This window comes from Dermacentor albipictus, chromosome 9 (assembly GCF_038994185.2).
Source record: "Dermacentor albipictus isolate Rhodes 1998 colony chromosome 9, USDA_Dalb.pri_finalv2, whole genome shotgun sequence".
NCBI lineage: Eukaryota > Metazoa > Arthropoda > Arachnida > Ixodida > Ixodidae > Dermacentor > Dermacentor albipictus.
This window is the reverse complement of record NC_091829.1, coordinates 11,307,272-11,321,692: the sequence shown is the minus strand read 5'-3', so window position 1 is coordinate 11,321,692 and position 14,421 is coordinate 11,307,272. Positions and strand designations below refer to the sequence as shown.

Sequence of the window (14,421 nt, the reverse complement as noted above, 5' to 3'; positions counted from 1 at the left end):
AGCACCAACCTTTAAATAAACATAGAGCGCAATACTTGTGGATAACTTCATGTGGCAATGAAATTAAAGCTATGGAGGCAGAGTGCACAAATGAACTGTCCTGAAAGAAGTCTCACATTCTCATCCACAATAGCTTATGTTGGAGAAAAAAAGACTTCAGCATCTTATTTTTCTGCTTTTCTTTTCTGCATTTGGAGAAATGCAAAACCTACTTACGTGGCAACAACGCCGATTCAACTATGTGCTCCAAGAAATTACGAACGCTGTCAAACACTGCTGGAATATTTGTGTTGAAAATATAACACTAGAAAAGACAAAGACAAAGGAAGAACACACAATGAGCACCTACTGACGACTGAAGGTTTATTTCAGAAAAAAAAAAAGAAATTATATATATATATATATATATATATATATATATATATATATATATATATATATATAGTGAGACTTGTGCATGTGTGTGGAGAAAAAAGTTACTACAGCAATAACACAGCCAGAAGAAAGAAGCATGAGGCTCAAAACAGGGCTCTATCACACACTGAACCAAGACACGAAAATGTGGTGGTCATACCACTCTAACATCTAGGAAGACTTTTCTCATGTAAACACTCTTTCTCATGTAGCGCTATTGAGAGTTGGGCGACACATAAATTCCAATTTTTATTTATCTTGTAAGCCTCGCTGATTTCCCTCGCCATCTGGTCCACGTGTCGAGCGTGTGACGGAGCCCTGTTTTGATGTTTATGCTTCTTCTAGTTGTGTTATTGCTGCAATAGTTTTTTTTTTTTTTTTCTCCACACACATGCGCAAGTCTCACTATATATTTGTTTTTTCTGAAATAAACCTTCAGCTGTCAGTAAGCACTCCCGATGTGTGCTTCCTTTGTCTTCGTCTTTACTAGCACTAAATTTTCAACATGGATCAATACCAACTTGCTCAGTTCACTCACCTTATTAGAATATTTGGCTCGGTAACAAATGTGCAGAAGCTTTGCCCCTGTAGCTTTTCCTTCATTGCCACAGCAAGACGGACAATATGGTTGCTCGCATTTACTTCCATTATTCTGTGGTCCTTAGCAAGTGCTGTTTTTTCAGTAGCATACTTGAAGTGGATCCCATCAATTCTTGTGTGTTTCTAACAGTTTCAAATGAACAGATATCATGTTTGATGTGCATGCTGCGAAAATTAGTGAAACCGGTAGTTCTGCTTGCAAAAACTTCCCATAAAGCACTAAGTGCACCGATGAGGATAGCTATAGGGGCTTGTTGGTACGGCATATCTTATTTTGTTGTAGCACAAGCTGAACAAGGACAACAGAAACGCACATCTGACACACACAGCGCTAATGTGTGTCAGATGTGCCTTTCTGTTGTCCTTGTTGAGCTTGTGCTACAACAAAATAAGAAGTGCACCGAATCTGAAGGCAGAACAAACAGCCGTGTGCTGAGAAGTTGCTTCCTACTTCACCTTCAATCAACCTCTCTCTTGGCAAAAACTGTTCCCACTGTTTACAAGTTAAATAAAGCGGTAAATTTTGATTAATGCTTTACAAACAACTAAAAGAAGAGGGGAACAAAGCACACATAACTGACAAATGCCACATATCTCAATTGATTTTACCAAGATGGTAGACCTTGGGACTGGTTTCACCATCCTTGCATCTTTCCTTCCCTCGCACCAACTAAGCTTATAAAAATAGTCTCCCAACTTCAACAGTAAATAAGTAAATGGGGTTTAGTGGCACAAAAGCAACCCAGGCTATGCTGCACTAAACACAAGGTGCTATAAAATAAAATTGAAAAACAGCGAAAGTTGTCTTGTTTTTTAGCTTGTGTAAATAGCCAGTGTTGTATAGAAATTTAAGCAGGTCAGGTAATGGTACTAGTGTATCATCTCCTAAAACTAAGGCAAAGCTGATCTGCAAAGCTGATGATCTTGGCACTTCTCATACGTTGGTGGGTCTTCTTACGTAAGTAAAAAAATTTGAGTAAGGTGTGTGCGCCCAATCTGCAGGCAGCATAAAATTAATGCAATAAAAATTCCTGTTGATTACAAGATTTCCACTCGCCAAGCACGCTTTTCGCAAGATGTAGCTTGTTGTTTGTGCAAGAGTCCCATTCGTCTTGCCATTTTAATGCCAAGGCCTTCCAAATCGCTTGGCTGCTACCTCTGTAAGGAAATGTTGTGTTCATTATGTCTTTGTATGCTGCCATGGATGCGCATCTATCTGCTGCTCCATTACCTGGTATCTCAACATGGCTTGAGACCCAGCAGAAATTAATTGATCTGCCGCACTTGTTGAAAGTCACCGTGTTTAAAATGTCCCCTACCAGGGGTTCACACTCGGATTTCAGATTTAGAGCCTTCAGGGTACTTAACAAATCAGTGTATACGATTGTATTTTCTTGCTTGTCAGTGATAGTTTGTAACTACAGTCCATACAGCATAAACTTCAGCAGTGAAAACAGAGGCATACTATGGTATTTGAATACTTATTTTCCAATATTTTGTTACAGCCCTCACACCGACATCTTCGTTTTTTAGAACCATCCATGTAAAATTCTACGCAATCTTTATATCTGCCCTGAAGATGGTGAAAATCTTGTATAACGTATTCATGTGGAGTGTCTCTTTTCTTCAATATGATATGGCAATATGCGTAGAAGATCGGGCAAGAAAACGTCTGCCAGACAAGTGGCCCACCATGAGGAAAGCATACCCTGCAATGAACTTACATGCAGTGGATGACATCATGAGAAGCCAACAAAAGCCCCTTGGTTAACCCCCTTTCCTCTCGTGCAGTGGACAAGCCACAATGGCTTGATCGAACATGGTTATAACAGCGTGTTTTGAGGACAAGGCATAGAAAGAATGCATACAGGACAGACGCCATGTGTATTCTTTCTGTGTCTTGTCCTCAAAACGTGCTGTTATAACCATGTTCCATCAAGCCAGCAACCAACTAGCCCATCTAATAAGTCTGTTAATGAGCCACAATGGCTTTCTTTCCAAAGTGTATTGATTGTTTATGCACACAGCTCCATGTGTGAGCTGCATGCCTGCCAATGCAGGGCAATGCATGTGGTCAAACGAGTGCCTTTTCAATGTGCATTATTGTCTCCAGAAATATGGGCTGTTGGGCTAGTAGAATTTTCGAATGCTGCGTTGTTGTCTATATGTATTAGACCATCTGCTTCCTACAAGTGCTACTCGTCTCCCAATAAGTAACACACTTTCAATGCCTGGCGCAATTACAGTAGGCAGCGTCTTGTTATGTATAATGAAAGGATTTATTTGCTGACAGAAATGTAGGAAAGAAACATTAGGAGAAATTTATATGTACAAATCATAGAAAAATCTGCCCGTAAGAGTGAGTGTTGGCACTGGCAATTATTGTGGGACAAAGGCTTCTTTTGAAATGAACAAAGTCATCTGTTGAATTCTGTGAACTGCTTCAGGCGTCGCCTACTTTCTGCTGTGAGATCCATTGCACTGAAATGAAAGGAAACACACATGCAAGCACAATTCAGTGGCTAGAGTTGACAAAATGGACCAGCTACAATTAACATTTCAGACATCCCTCTGTCATTTGAAGTCTTGGAAAGAAGACAAAAAAAAATTAAATTATGGGGTTTTACGTGCCAAAACCCCTATGTCACTTTGAGGCACACCGTTGCGGGGGACTCCAGAAATTTCGACCACCTGAGGTTCTTTAACGTGCACTAACATACTAAATATTAATACCAAATAAATAAATAAATAAATAAATACTAAAAGATGCCTAAAGCATCAATACTATTGAGCACAGAGCTTTAGCAAGCGAGAAATCGAGGTAAATGTGGGGCATGATTTAACACAGACATTCTAGTACTAGCCTGATGATTTAGCAACTACTCTATAATTCTTCTGTCACTAGTACTAAGGCAATGATTATAAAAAGATCACTGCGTCACATTATAAGATGGAAGAAAATGCTACTTCTTCAGTTCTATTCAATTCTTGGAGAAAAGCAAATTTGTACATAACAAATTATTTACATGTAATCAATTACTTGTAATCAATTACATTTTTTGGTAATTCAACAATCACTTTGGTTACTCGGTAAAATTACCTGTAATTTAATTGCTTTTTTTCAGTAACCAATTACATATAACCAGTTACATTTTTGGCAAAACAAGTTCTAACAGGTGAGGCAGCTCTGAAAACTTAAATTTGGAGGGAACTACAGAGCCCAAAGGAATGAAAACATGTATATAGGTTACCTCCTTCCCACAATCAGCGTCCTGCAGCTATGCTTGGATCATGTGAACATGGCACAGGCTTGCAGATTTGAACACTTCTCTAGGAGGTCCAACCTCTCAGCTTAACCCATGTAATCAATTTCTCTGCCTCTCTTCTGGAAGCGCTTATAGGCGGGCTTTCATATATGATAAGAGCTGCTGCTGAATTCTTCCTCACTTAGTGCAGTGTATGACTTCTCGGACAGAGACGAGTTTTTGGCAGGTAAATTCATGTTTCTATTTGTTTGATATTATGTGACTCATACATACCTATTTTTGCGTTTGTAATACAACAGTATATCTAGGGCTGATACTATCCAGTATTACATTGAATTACATTACATATTTGGACACCTTCTCAAGGAACTTAAACGTTCGCTGGCATCCATTACAATTAGTCTAAGTTTAAATGGTTAAGGACTGAAGGGTGCCAAGAGGAGGTCCACCAAGTGTTGGCCGACAAGTTGAAATGGCTTGAGAGCAATGGCCACTTCAAACATAGATGCCAGGGAATCACCTAATATGATTTTTTTTCAGTTTATTGCTGCCCAATCGCAAACGCCTTCCCCTAGCCCCAGCAACAATGAAGCACTTCACTTCATAGAGAACCCAGACCCAAGCATCACGGCCTTGAGTAACGACAATCGTTTGAGAAAAGTGTTCATACGTTACTACAGAGCCCTTCTCTCCAGCACACACATTGAGCGAGTTTTCAGTATTGCTGCTAGATGAGCTCACAAGAAAACAAGGGAAGATTACCAAATAAAATTTGGGAAAGGAATACTTAGTGAAGATAAACAATGCGGGAAGAGCTGCAGAGGACACATTGAAAGAGCCAGACCAGCTCATTATACTTATTGTATTTGTGCAATGTTAATAAAAGTCTGGAGGAAAGTAGTGTTTAAAAATCTATTACTTTTTATTAATTGCTTATTTTCTTTTGTAGGGCAGTAACTAGTAGTCGTATTGAATCCCACTTTTGAAAGAACACTGTGGTATAAAGTTTGTAAAGAGGGATAAGGTGCCTCAGAAAGGCTATCTTGGTCAAAGGTGGCCTCGTCATCCTTGGCATGTTAGTCTTAAAGGGTTAGTGTAGTGGCGTCACGTGCGGTTGTTGTCGGCGGCGGCTGGTTATTAAGGGAGAGACTTCAGACCTAATGAGCGCTTTCACCCGACGTCTGTGAGCGTGGTTCCCAAGATGAGGGGACAAGAGTGGGAGTGGGAAGGCGGGGAGAAAAGAAAAGAAAGAAAAGGAGAAAAAAAAAACGGGGGTAGGGGGGACACCAGGAAAAAGAAAAGATGACGAAAGAACAAGAGAAAAAAAAAAGAAGGGGGCATGGGAGGGTGTTGGGGAAGCGAGAGGTTAGGGAGCATTCAGGGGTGTCGTTGAGGGCATGTTTTTGTGGCTTTAGAAGAGCCAGTCAGGCGGTCAGTGCATGAGTAACACAAAAGACCCCCCCCCCCCCTAAAAAAATAAGCATGAGTTGAAAGAGTGACTTTAGTAGCATAGCAGCAATGCGTTGAGTAATTTTGAAGTAGTTAAGATGGCGACAAGGAGTCTGGGGCGCAATGTATGGGGTAACTGGAAGGCAGCTGCCCGTTGAGCTACTGGGGCTAACGTCCCTTGGAAGACCATGCGCTCATTATCTCTGGAGCGCATGGTCCAGAGATAATGGACTTATAACCCTTTATAACCCTTTATAACCCTTTATAACCAGCCACCACCGACAACAACCGCATGTGACGTCACTGCTCTAATCCTTCAAAGCTAACATGCCGAGGATGACGAGGCTGCCTTTGACCAAGATAGTTCCTCCTATCGAAACATTGGCCAGCCTTTCTGAGGCACCTTATCACTGTTTACAAACTTTATACCACAGTATGCTATTCCATCTGCCAGCCCCTTTCTTGATTTTGGATTTTTGAAAGAAGTAACTGTACTTGTAATCAGTTACTTTTTTTCAGCAATGTGTACAAGTCTGGAAAAAAGAACTCATTGATGTCACCGTTGACAACGATGCAGCGGATGGTCAAAATATTCAGTTTTCGCTCGACCCCGTGCCACCTGTGCTCTCATGCTTGGTAGTTTCTGTATCGCATGGTACTGCGCTTGTTTCGCTGTCTTGCAAAGCTCACACTAATGAGTCAACCACATTCACACAATATTCAAGTAATGGTAGTGTGACAGATGGACCCTGTAGCACTGTCGTGTCTTGCTGCAGGAGACATGGGCGTGACATCCCAAATAGAAGTAATGACAAATTTTCATTGTTGTCCGAATAAATATTGTTGTATGACCGTACAGGAATCTCAAACGTGCCGTGAGGCCAGCATTTTACCCAGAGGGTACTAGATCTAGTTTCAATATGCTGCCGTCGCCAGTAAAGATGCACTCCATGCAGACAATGGTAAATGCTGTGGCGCCACCTGATAACTTGAGATGAGAAAACTTTCATGAATCCATGGCCTCCAAGATTGCGCACACACTCAATCTTGGATATTTTGTACTCAGTGGGAGATGAGACGAAGTGATGGCTCATTTTACCACTTATTTCTTGCTGTCACGGAGGAGAGCAAACAGCAATAATGAATTCAGATCGAAGCAGGCACACTGGTTGCTGTCATGCTGTTATGCAATCATGCCGATTACACTACACAGTGATAAGCGAAATTTCTGCAAGCAGGCAAAAAATATCACGTCCATGAGATGTCTTGGGATGCTTTCAGCTGTTGTCATCACTGGATTTCTGGCCATGTGTCGCATTTTAGACAAAAAAAAAAAAAACACAGTGCCGGCTGTACGCACCGTTTTCCTCACAAACAGCACAAGGCATGATGGCAAATGCAACATCCTACCTCCTCGCTCGTGGCAGATGGTTTGATTGCACTAGAGGAATGCAAACCCTTCAGATGCATTTTCTCTTAAACTAAGCACTTTCTTGGCACAACACATGTGCTGCAGGGTTTCTGGAATGGTATTTTAATAGTTCACATTGACATATTTGCCTTTAGTGTCCTTTCTATACCTCAGTAGCAACTTTTCCAGCAGCTGGAATGATTGTTGCATTTTAACATGGTGTTGTATGGTTTTCCATTTCACATTCATGGTACATAGTCTAAAGTGCACTGTCACAATAGTGGACCTGTCACTTGGACAGGCACCAGTTGCGATGCCGGCTCAACAGTCGCCACTGCATGGCCAGCCATTTTCGCTTGACTCATAATTTTGACTGAAAGCTTTATAGCCAGATGCAAGCACTTTGCCATTCTACAATGTTAGTCTACAGGAAAACCAACAAGTATATGGCACTGGGAAAAAATTGTCAGCTGGCTAATTGCAGGACACCACATTACTTTAGTTAAATTGCCTCATTAGTCCACACTATGTGTGCTCAATTTCAGGTTCAACCACCATTGGTGAATAGCACCACTGGTGTGGTACTGAGGTATCCCAGCAATTGGCTTACTTCTGGCCAGCAATATGTCCAAGCAATATTTGTTTTTGTTTTTTTCACAACAATGGCCAAGAACTTCCAAGTGGTTAGTCTAGGCAGGGGACACGATCCCGCTTGCGAGTATTGCGGAGTCGTTTGACAAATCCAGAATATCAAATGCACAATGGGCCATACGGAGGACATGTGATTCACAGGCAGCAATAAAGTGCTTTCTGAGACTGATGATGGTAGAAATTAAGCGCAAATAAACTTCAATTCTGCAAAGGTAAAGTTCATTAGTTTTGTTCTCTTCATATTCCCAGAATTAAAGGCATGGTACATTTTTCTAGACAAAAAATTGGGTGCACATTACATCTGTACATTGCTAAGGTGCTTTAATGTCATTTTTACATTAGTCGTCAACTTCAAACTCAAAGTTGGCACATGTTCAACTCGGGAGCTTCTTAGTATCGGGAAAATGCTGCCAAATGAACAAAAGGTGGGCTTCAGCGTATTCTGTGCATTTTGTTTAATTTGACCTGCCGGACAATTTGATCAATTTTCACGGTCTTGCCAAGGTCGAAAGAATGGAAGTCGACCGTATACACCCTGTACAGTGACCAACAAAGTAGTGCAAGTAAGCACATCTCCCTGTTCTGTGCAACAAAAAAATTAATTCCTATTAAAACCAGAACGTATATTGCTGGCTCATAAAAATTTCTCAAACACACCAACCTATTATTGGAATACACTAGAACCTCGTTATAACAAAGCTGAAAGGGAAGCTGAAATTACTTCGTTATATCGACTATTGTCCTTTACTGCAGCATATTCCTAGTGGATTGCACAACTTAAAACATGCAAACAAGACACAGAATGCTGAAACAGGACGTGGCCATGCATGCAATAAAATTTTAATAAAACAGTAAAGACTCTTCGGAATATATACCTATACCTATATGCCTTATACTAAAACTCTCCCAGCTGAATTTCCACCCTAACCTTCTCGCATGGATCACAGCATTTTTCAACAAACGCTCCCAGTTAGTTTCAATTAAAAATAGCCGTTCCAGCTCTCTCCCAGTAACGTCAGGCGTCCTCCAAGGATCTGTACTCGCACCCCTCTTATTCCTCATATATATTAACGACCTGCCCATACATGTATCTTCCCATATCCATTTATTTGCCGACGACTGTGTCATCTATTGCACAATTACAAAGATTTCTGATCAAACTGCACTCCAACATGACCTTAACCTTGTAAAACAGTGGTGTGATCTTCGGTTAATGAAGCTGAATCCCACTAAATGCAAGCTCGTTTCCTTTCAAAACAAGCTTAATCCCTTATCATTCTCATACCTAATCTCTCACTCCACTGTCGAACAAGTTCAATCATACAAACACCTAGGTGTCACCTTATCCTCTGACCTTTCATGGAACGCACACATCAGCAATATCATATCATCCGGGAACAGATCCCTCGGTTTTTTAAAGCGTCATTTGCGTCACGCACCATCAGACATAAAACTTCTCGCATACAAATCACTCATCAGATCGAAACTGAAATATGCAGCGCCCATCTGGAGCCCGCACCAGGTATACCTAAGAAACAAACTAGAATCTGTACAAAATCGTGCCACTAGGTTCATCCATTCTTCATATTCATACGACATAAGCATATCATCCCTAAAACATAAAACTGATCTTGCCAATCATTCTGTGCTTCGCCGCATCGCCAGTCTTTGTTTGTTTCACAAACTGTTTCACAGTTCCCTCAATCAAGCACCGTACATCATCCCACCGGCGCGCATACCTCCCCGTACGTCCCATCCTTACTCAATCGCACACGCATGTGCTCGCACCACTACTTTTGCGACCTCATTTTTTCTTCGCACAGCAGTGGACCGAAATGGCCTTCCCCGTGACATTGCAGCCATTACGTGTTCATCAACTTTTGCGGGCAAATTCACTGCATTTGTTTGTCATGGAGATCACTCTCTGTAACCTTTATTTGTAAGCCCACCCCTTATGTAATACCCCCTAACCGGGGTCTTTAAGGTAATAAAGTGAAGTGAAGTGAAACACGCGACAGAGTGTGCAGCACACATGCTGTCACTATCACGACAACACGGAATACCGTCCTTATGTTTCACTGGTTTGGCCTTTCACTTGCACTTTCCACTTGGTTCATTCACACTGTCTTGAAACTGGTGAAACAGTGACAAGGTCGACAAGAACAGCTAGCAGGCTGTGATGCAAACCAAGTCCGTTGTGTTCAAGCAGCACGTGGCACACATCACATCACGGGGCACCGACTACACAGCCGGGGAGTCATTCTCAGGCAAGCTCCATGACTCTTGGAGATAGTCTCTCATGTGATGTTGCGAACCTGTCAAGATGTATGGCCGACAGAGCTTGGCACAGTGCCAGAAACACTGTCAGCCATATACGCGGTCGCATTCGGCCTGTGAAAGCGAAACTATCTCATGCTGTTTTCAAGCGATCTCAGAGGTCCTGCCCAGCTGCATCAGCCAGTACAGCTCGCCGCATTGAGAGAAAGAGAAGTAGAGGCACTGGTTTATTGGCATGTCACACACAAGATCATCATGGACATGTGGTGTGTCGCAGCCTCCAAGATTGCGATATCGAAGGGTACGCCGAGCAGCCTAGCTACAGCAGCTATGTGCCGCAGCAAGAAAGGTACGATAAGACAAGAAAGAAGTGCTGCTTGTGCATAGCCACTGCGCACACAAGTGCAGTGTGAAAGAAAGACCAGTGGTGCTGGAAAGCGCATTCGACGCGGGAATTTTGAACTGCCACACCAAACGAGTGCAGAACCCAACAGAAATCGATATACATGCTCGGTGCACCACGGACGGTACCTTTGGTTTCGGACAGGAATCTAGTCCATTATATCCATTAGCAGAACAATTTTACTTCATTAAAACAAGGTTTTAAAAACATGAATCTCTATGAAGATTTCATGCAGAATTACATTTACTTTGTTATATCCACTATTTCGTTATGAACTGTCAAACTATAACGTGGTTCAAGTGCAGTACACCGCATTTAACAAATTTTTTTTTTATTTAGCTACTCGGTACATGCCACTGGGTGTGTGCCTGTTCTTGGTCAATTGAATCTTCCAGAATTACTATGTGCCACAATGGCAAAAGAGCTAAAGAATCGTGCAATGCTGCCCGATACATGTCATGCTTTTCTGTACATACATCTGTCATCGCCATTTTTCCCTCGAGAAACATCATAGATTGCTTTCGTCCTTGTGACATTACTGCATGGACATTTCGCGCTGTGCATCTGCCTGGCCTGGAGTTTGCATCTTGGCATAGCATGTGAGCAGTGTGCATGTGAGCATGCACAAAAAATTGCATGAGAATAAAGTTGTGGCCTTTGTGGTTGATAAACATAAACATTGCATGAAATTACATCTTGCATAGGATCAAAGTCAACAAAATTCTATGCACTGTCTTTACTTGTAAAGCAGTTAGGTTGCCATATTGCTTAACATAGTTTCCAGCATGTGCAGTGAATCTGCATGTTCTTTTTTCAGTGAACTCAAGTTAGAGAACTTTACGGACAGAGATGGTACAAGCAAGATTTTTCAGTCAGTATTTGAATTCACCGCTATCCTTACATCCTTATGTACTTACCCGAGGTGCTGTCGAAAAGTGGTTGTCAGCTGGTAGAGACCTGTTGAGACTGCAGCTGCCAAGGCCCTCCCCAAACGCAGCTCATGCCCTGAGCTGCTGTTGGGACGGCGCAGGATGGAGAAACGCTTGCCATGGCGTTCCAGAAGCTGCATGCACATTGCCACCCAGTCTTTGGCAACACCACACAAACAAAATGGCACTATGCTGCTCTAACCTCAGAATATGATCAGTTAAGCTAGTTAGTGTATTAATGCATGAGCATTCGGAGTGCCAAAGTGTGAAAAAGTATGTGCGAAGTGTGGAAAGTCGGTAATGTGGTATGGTCATCCGCTTCAGATGATTATCAGTTGCACTTCGCTCTTCGAAGAAGCGGGACGTGCGTCGAGTGAGCCTCTGAACACTTTTCCATGTGGTGAAGATGATTTAAATCATTGGTACGGGACCTCCAAAGAGATAAGACGTGCCTAACGCATTTCTCTCACATTTACTGCTAAATCGCCACAAAATTTCTTTCTCTGTTACCAGGAACTGTGCATATTGCTTTTTATTTTTCTGCCCTATTTATGGAAACTGCATCCAGATACAAAGAAAACTTTACAAAATACAAAACAAATATACAAATATGAATGTAAAATATAAATATATAAATTTTAAATAAAAAGAAAGCACTGTACTGTTACAACGAGCACTTCAAACATACTCACGGTAAAAATACAGCATACGCAAAGTAAAAAAAAAAAAGTATAGACAGGCTTTCTGAAGCATAAGAGTACCCCTCTAGTCTAACCGCAGCATCACACATGGATTTCAGAAGTCATGAGATTGCCATCATCACTGTCGATCTTCCCACAGCTTAAGTTGCCGTAAAAGTGGCCCTGAGCACCATGCCGCAAAGATGCAAAGGGTCAACGTTTCTACGATGTTATCTGAAGATCACAATTTGTCGACACTTTCTTTACGCCTTTGTTGATAACCAATTGCAATGAGAATGGACCTTTTGAACTTCATATTTTTTTCTGCTGAAGCAACACACAACCCGACGCTATTGGTGCACTTGGTCTCATGTGGCTGTTGCACAACCATAAGGCCATAATAGCGAAACCTTTTCATAAAGGCAGCATGTATGCCACAGAAGTTTGCGCATTCAGTCAGCTAGAGCACTTTGTTCTTGTAGTCAGAAATGGCAGACCAGAATCCACTGAATTCCCGCTGACTGTAAACTAATCACAAGCACTCGAAGAAAAATAGTGGCTGTGCTTACAGTTTTAAATGACAGGTGATCTGACTCGGGCAATGCTTTGAAACAACTATAACGCCGAATTTCGTTCTTTACATTAATGTAATACACAAATTAGGTGGACCTTTCAAACAAAATTTTGCTGCTAAAAGAAATACACGTGGAGATTTAAAAAAAAAGTTTAGTGAGAGAGTACCCCATTGTCTTTAGCAGTCTTGGCATAATTTCAATTGTTGTCAGGCCAATTTTGGAAAAAAAGTCATCATTATTTTTGTTATTCCTGCAGTTGTGCAGGAATGCATCTATTTGCATGCTACATATATATTGACATAGTTATTTGTTTCTTCATTCCACTCTGTGCAAAGGCTAGGAACTAATACAGTTCACGAGTATGTGAACTCCTAGTTAACCCATAGTATAAAAGTAGTAAATGTCTACGTGTTATGAGGCTAATATTGTTGCTCTGTAATTGAGCTCGCAGCAGTAAAAGCAGACTGAAATGCACTGCACTTGTTGTGCCTAGTGCAGACTACAAGTGCATGGCCACGATGGCCTACTAATGTAACCAGGAAATAATTGTGCTATCAAGTCACTAAACAGTACATGGTTTGGATTTTGTGTGCACTTCAGGATTTGTTAGGCATACATGTAGCTAACCACAAACCCTATGGTTCATGCATTTTCCTGGTCACTACACTAAACTTGCACGATTCAGCACGTCTTTGTCACTCTCTGTAATGGTGCTGGTATAATGTCAATATGCAATATAAGCTCTCCCAAACTGCCAAATTGTTGATTCACGAGAGACTTGTACTCTATTACGTATACAGTTAAACCTTGATATAACGAAGTCGGTAAAATCGGCAATTTGCTTCATTATATCGAAATTTCGTTGTATTGAAATTCAACCTTTTAAGCAAATAAGTACAGTCGCCAATCAATTTTTCTTACACGGAAATGGGCCTCAGAATTTCCCGAATAAGTGGGCAATCAAAGAAAGCAAATTTGAATGAGAAAACAATTTATCTTAGATAACTTTGAGAGTCAGCGACGAACAGTACGGTTTCATGCCACGTATGCGGTGGCGTAGCTAGGTCGTCTGGCACCCGGGGCCCATAGGTCTTCTGTACTTCACATAGTACTTCACATGCTAGAAACACAAAGATGCACAAATAATATGTAATCTCGCATAGCCTTACAACTATGAGTTACAGTTGTGATATATGAAATATTTATTCAATAGAATGTGTCGCAAGCCTAAAACAACCACACTGGGAAATGAGACTTTCATGAACAGACGTGTAGCTCCTGCAGCACTGTCTGCTATGTATGAAATGTAATACTATAAGCCAGTTTTGATGTGAAAGCGTCAAATGGCCAACTGAGTGAAAAAGCCAGCGTCTGTTTCTGGAGCGGTGAAACGGCACATAAATTCCCACTGGCTGCAACACCAAGTCACAAGCGCACCTTGATAGAGTTCCCTTGGCTGCAATGCCATGTTACGAGCTGCACCTCAACAGAGCAGAGCAGGCAGCGCTTCAAGCATTGCATGAGGGGATAGGTCACTGCCGTGACACCACGTCACCCTCACTTTCGGAAGCCTGTTTTATTTGCTCGTTCCTTGTCCAAGCAAGCTCTCACCTGCATTCTAACTGTGCTTCGGTAATCACAATAAAAAAATTAATGTATAAAGAAACAGAATGAATTCAAAAGGAAAAACACTGGCAGTAGTGGGTTTCGAACCTACGAACCCATGCTCAGAAGTAAAGTGTCTTACCCACTGGGCTAAACTAACG

General features: G+C 41.5%; 1 protein-coding gene across 5 annotated transcripts in view; it reads right to left on the bottom strand.

Moving 5' to 3' along the window:
• Positions 1-3,271: 3,271 nt before the first annotated feature.
• The window catches only part of Ndc1 (Nuclear division cycle 1), a 94,039-nt gene continuing 82,889 nt past the window's right edge, over positions 3,272-14,421 (bottom strand). For all 5 annotated transcript variants that reach the window (XM_065443301.1, XM_065443304.1, XM_065443300.2 and 2 more), the window contains 2 exons: positions 11,389-11,534; positions 3,272-3,495 (listed from right to left, as the gene is read on the bottom strand). In XM_065443301.1, coding sequence (XP_065299373.1) covers positions 3,432-3,495; positions 11,389-11,534 — 210 coding nt within the window. In that variant the 3' untranslated portion in view covers positions 3,272-3,431. The remainder of the gene's footprint in view (positions 3,496-11,388; positions 11,535-14,421) is intronic.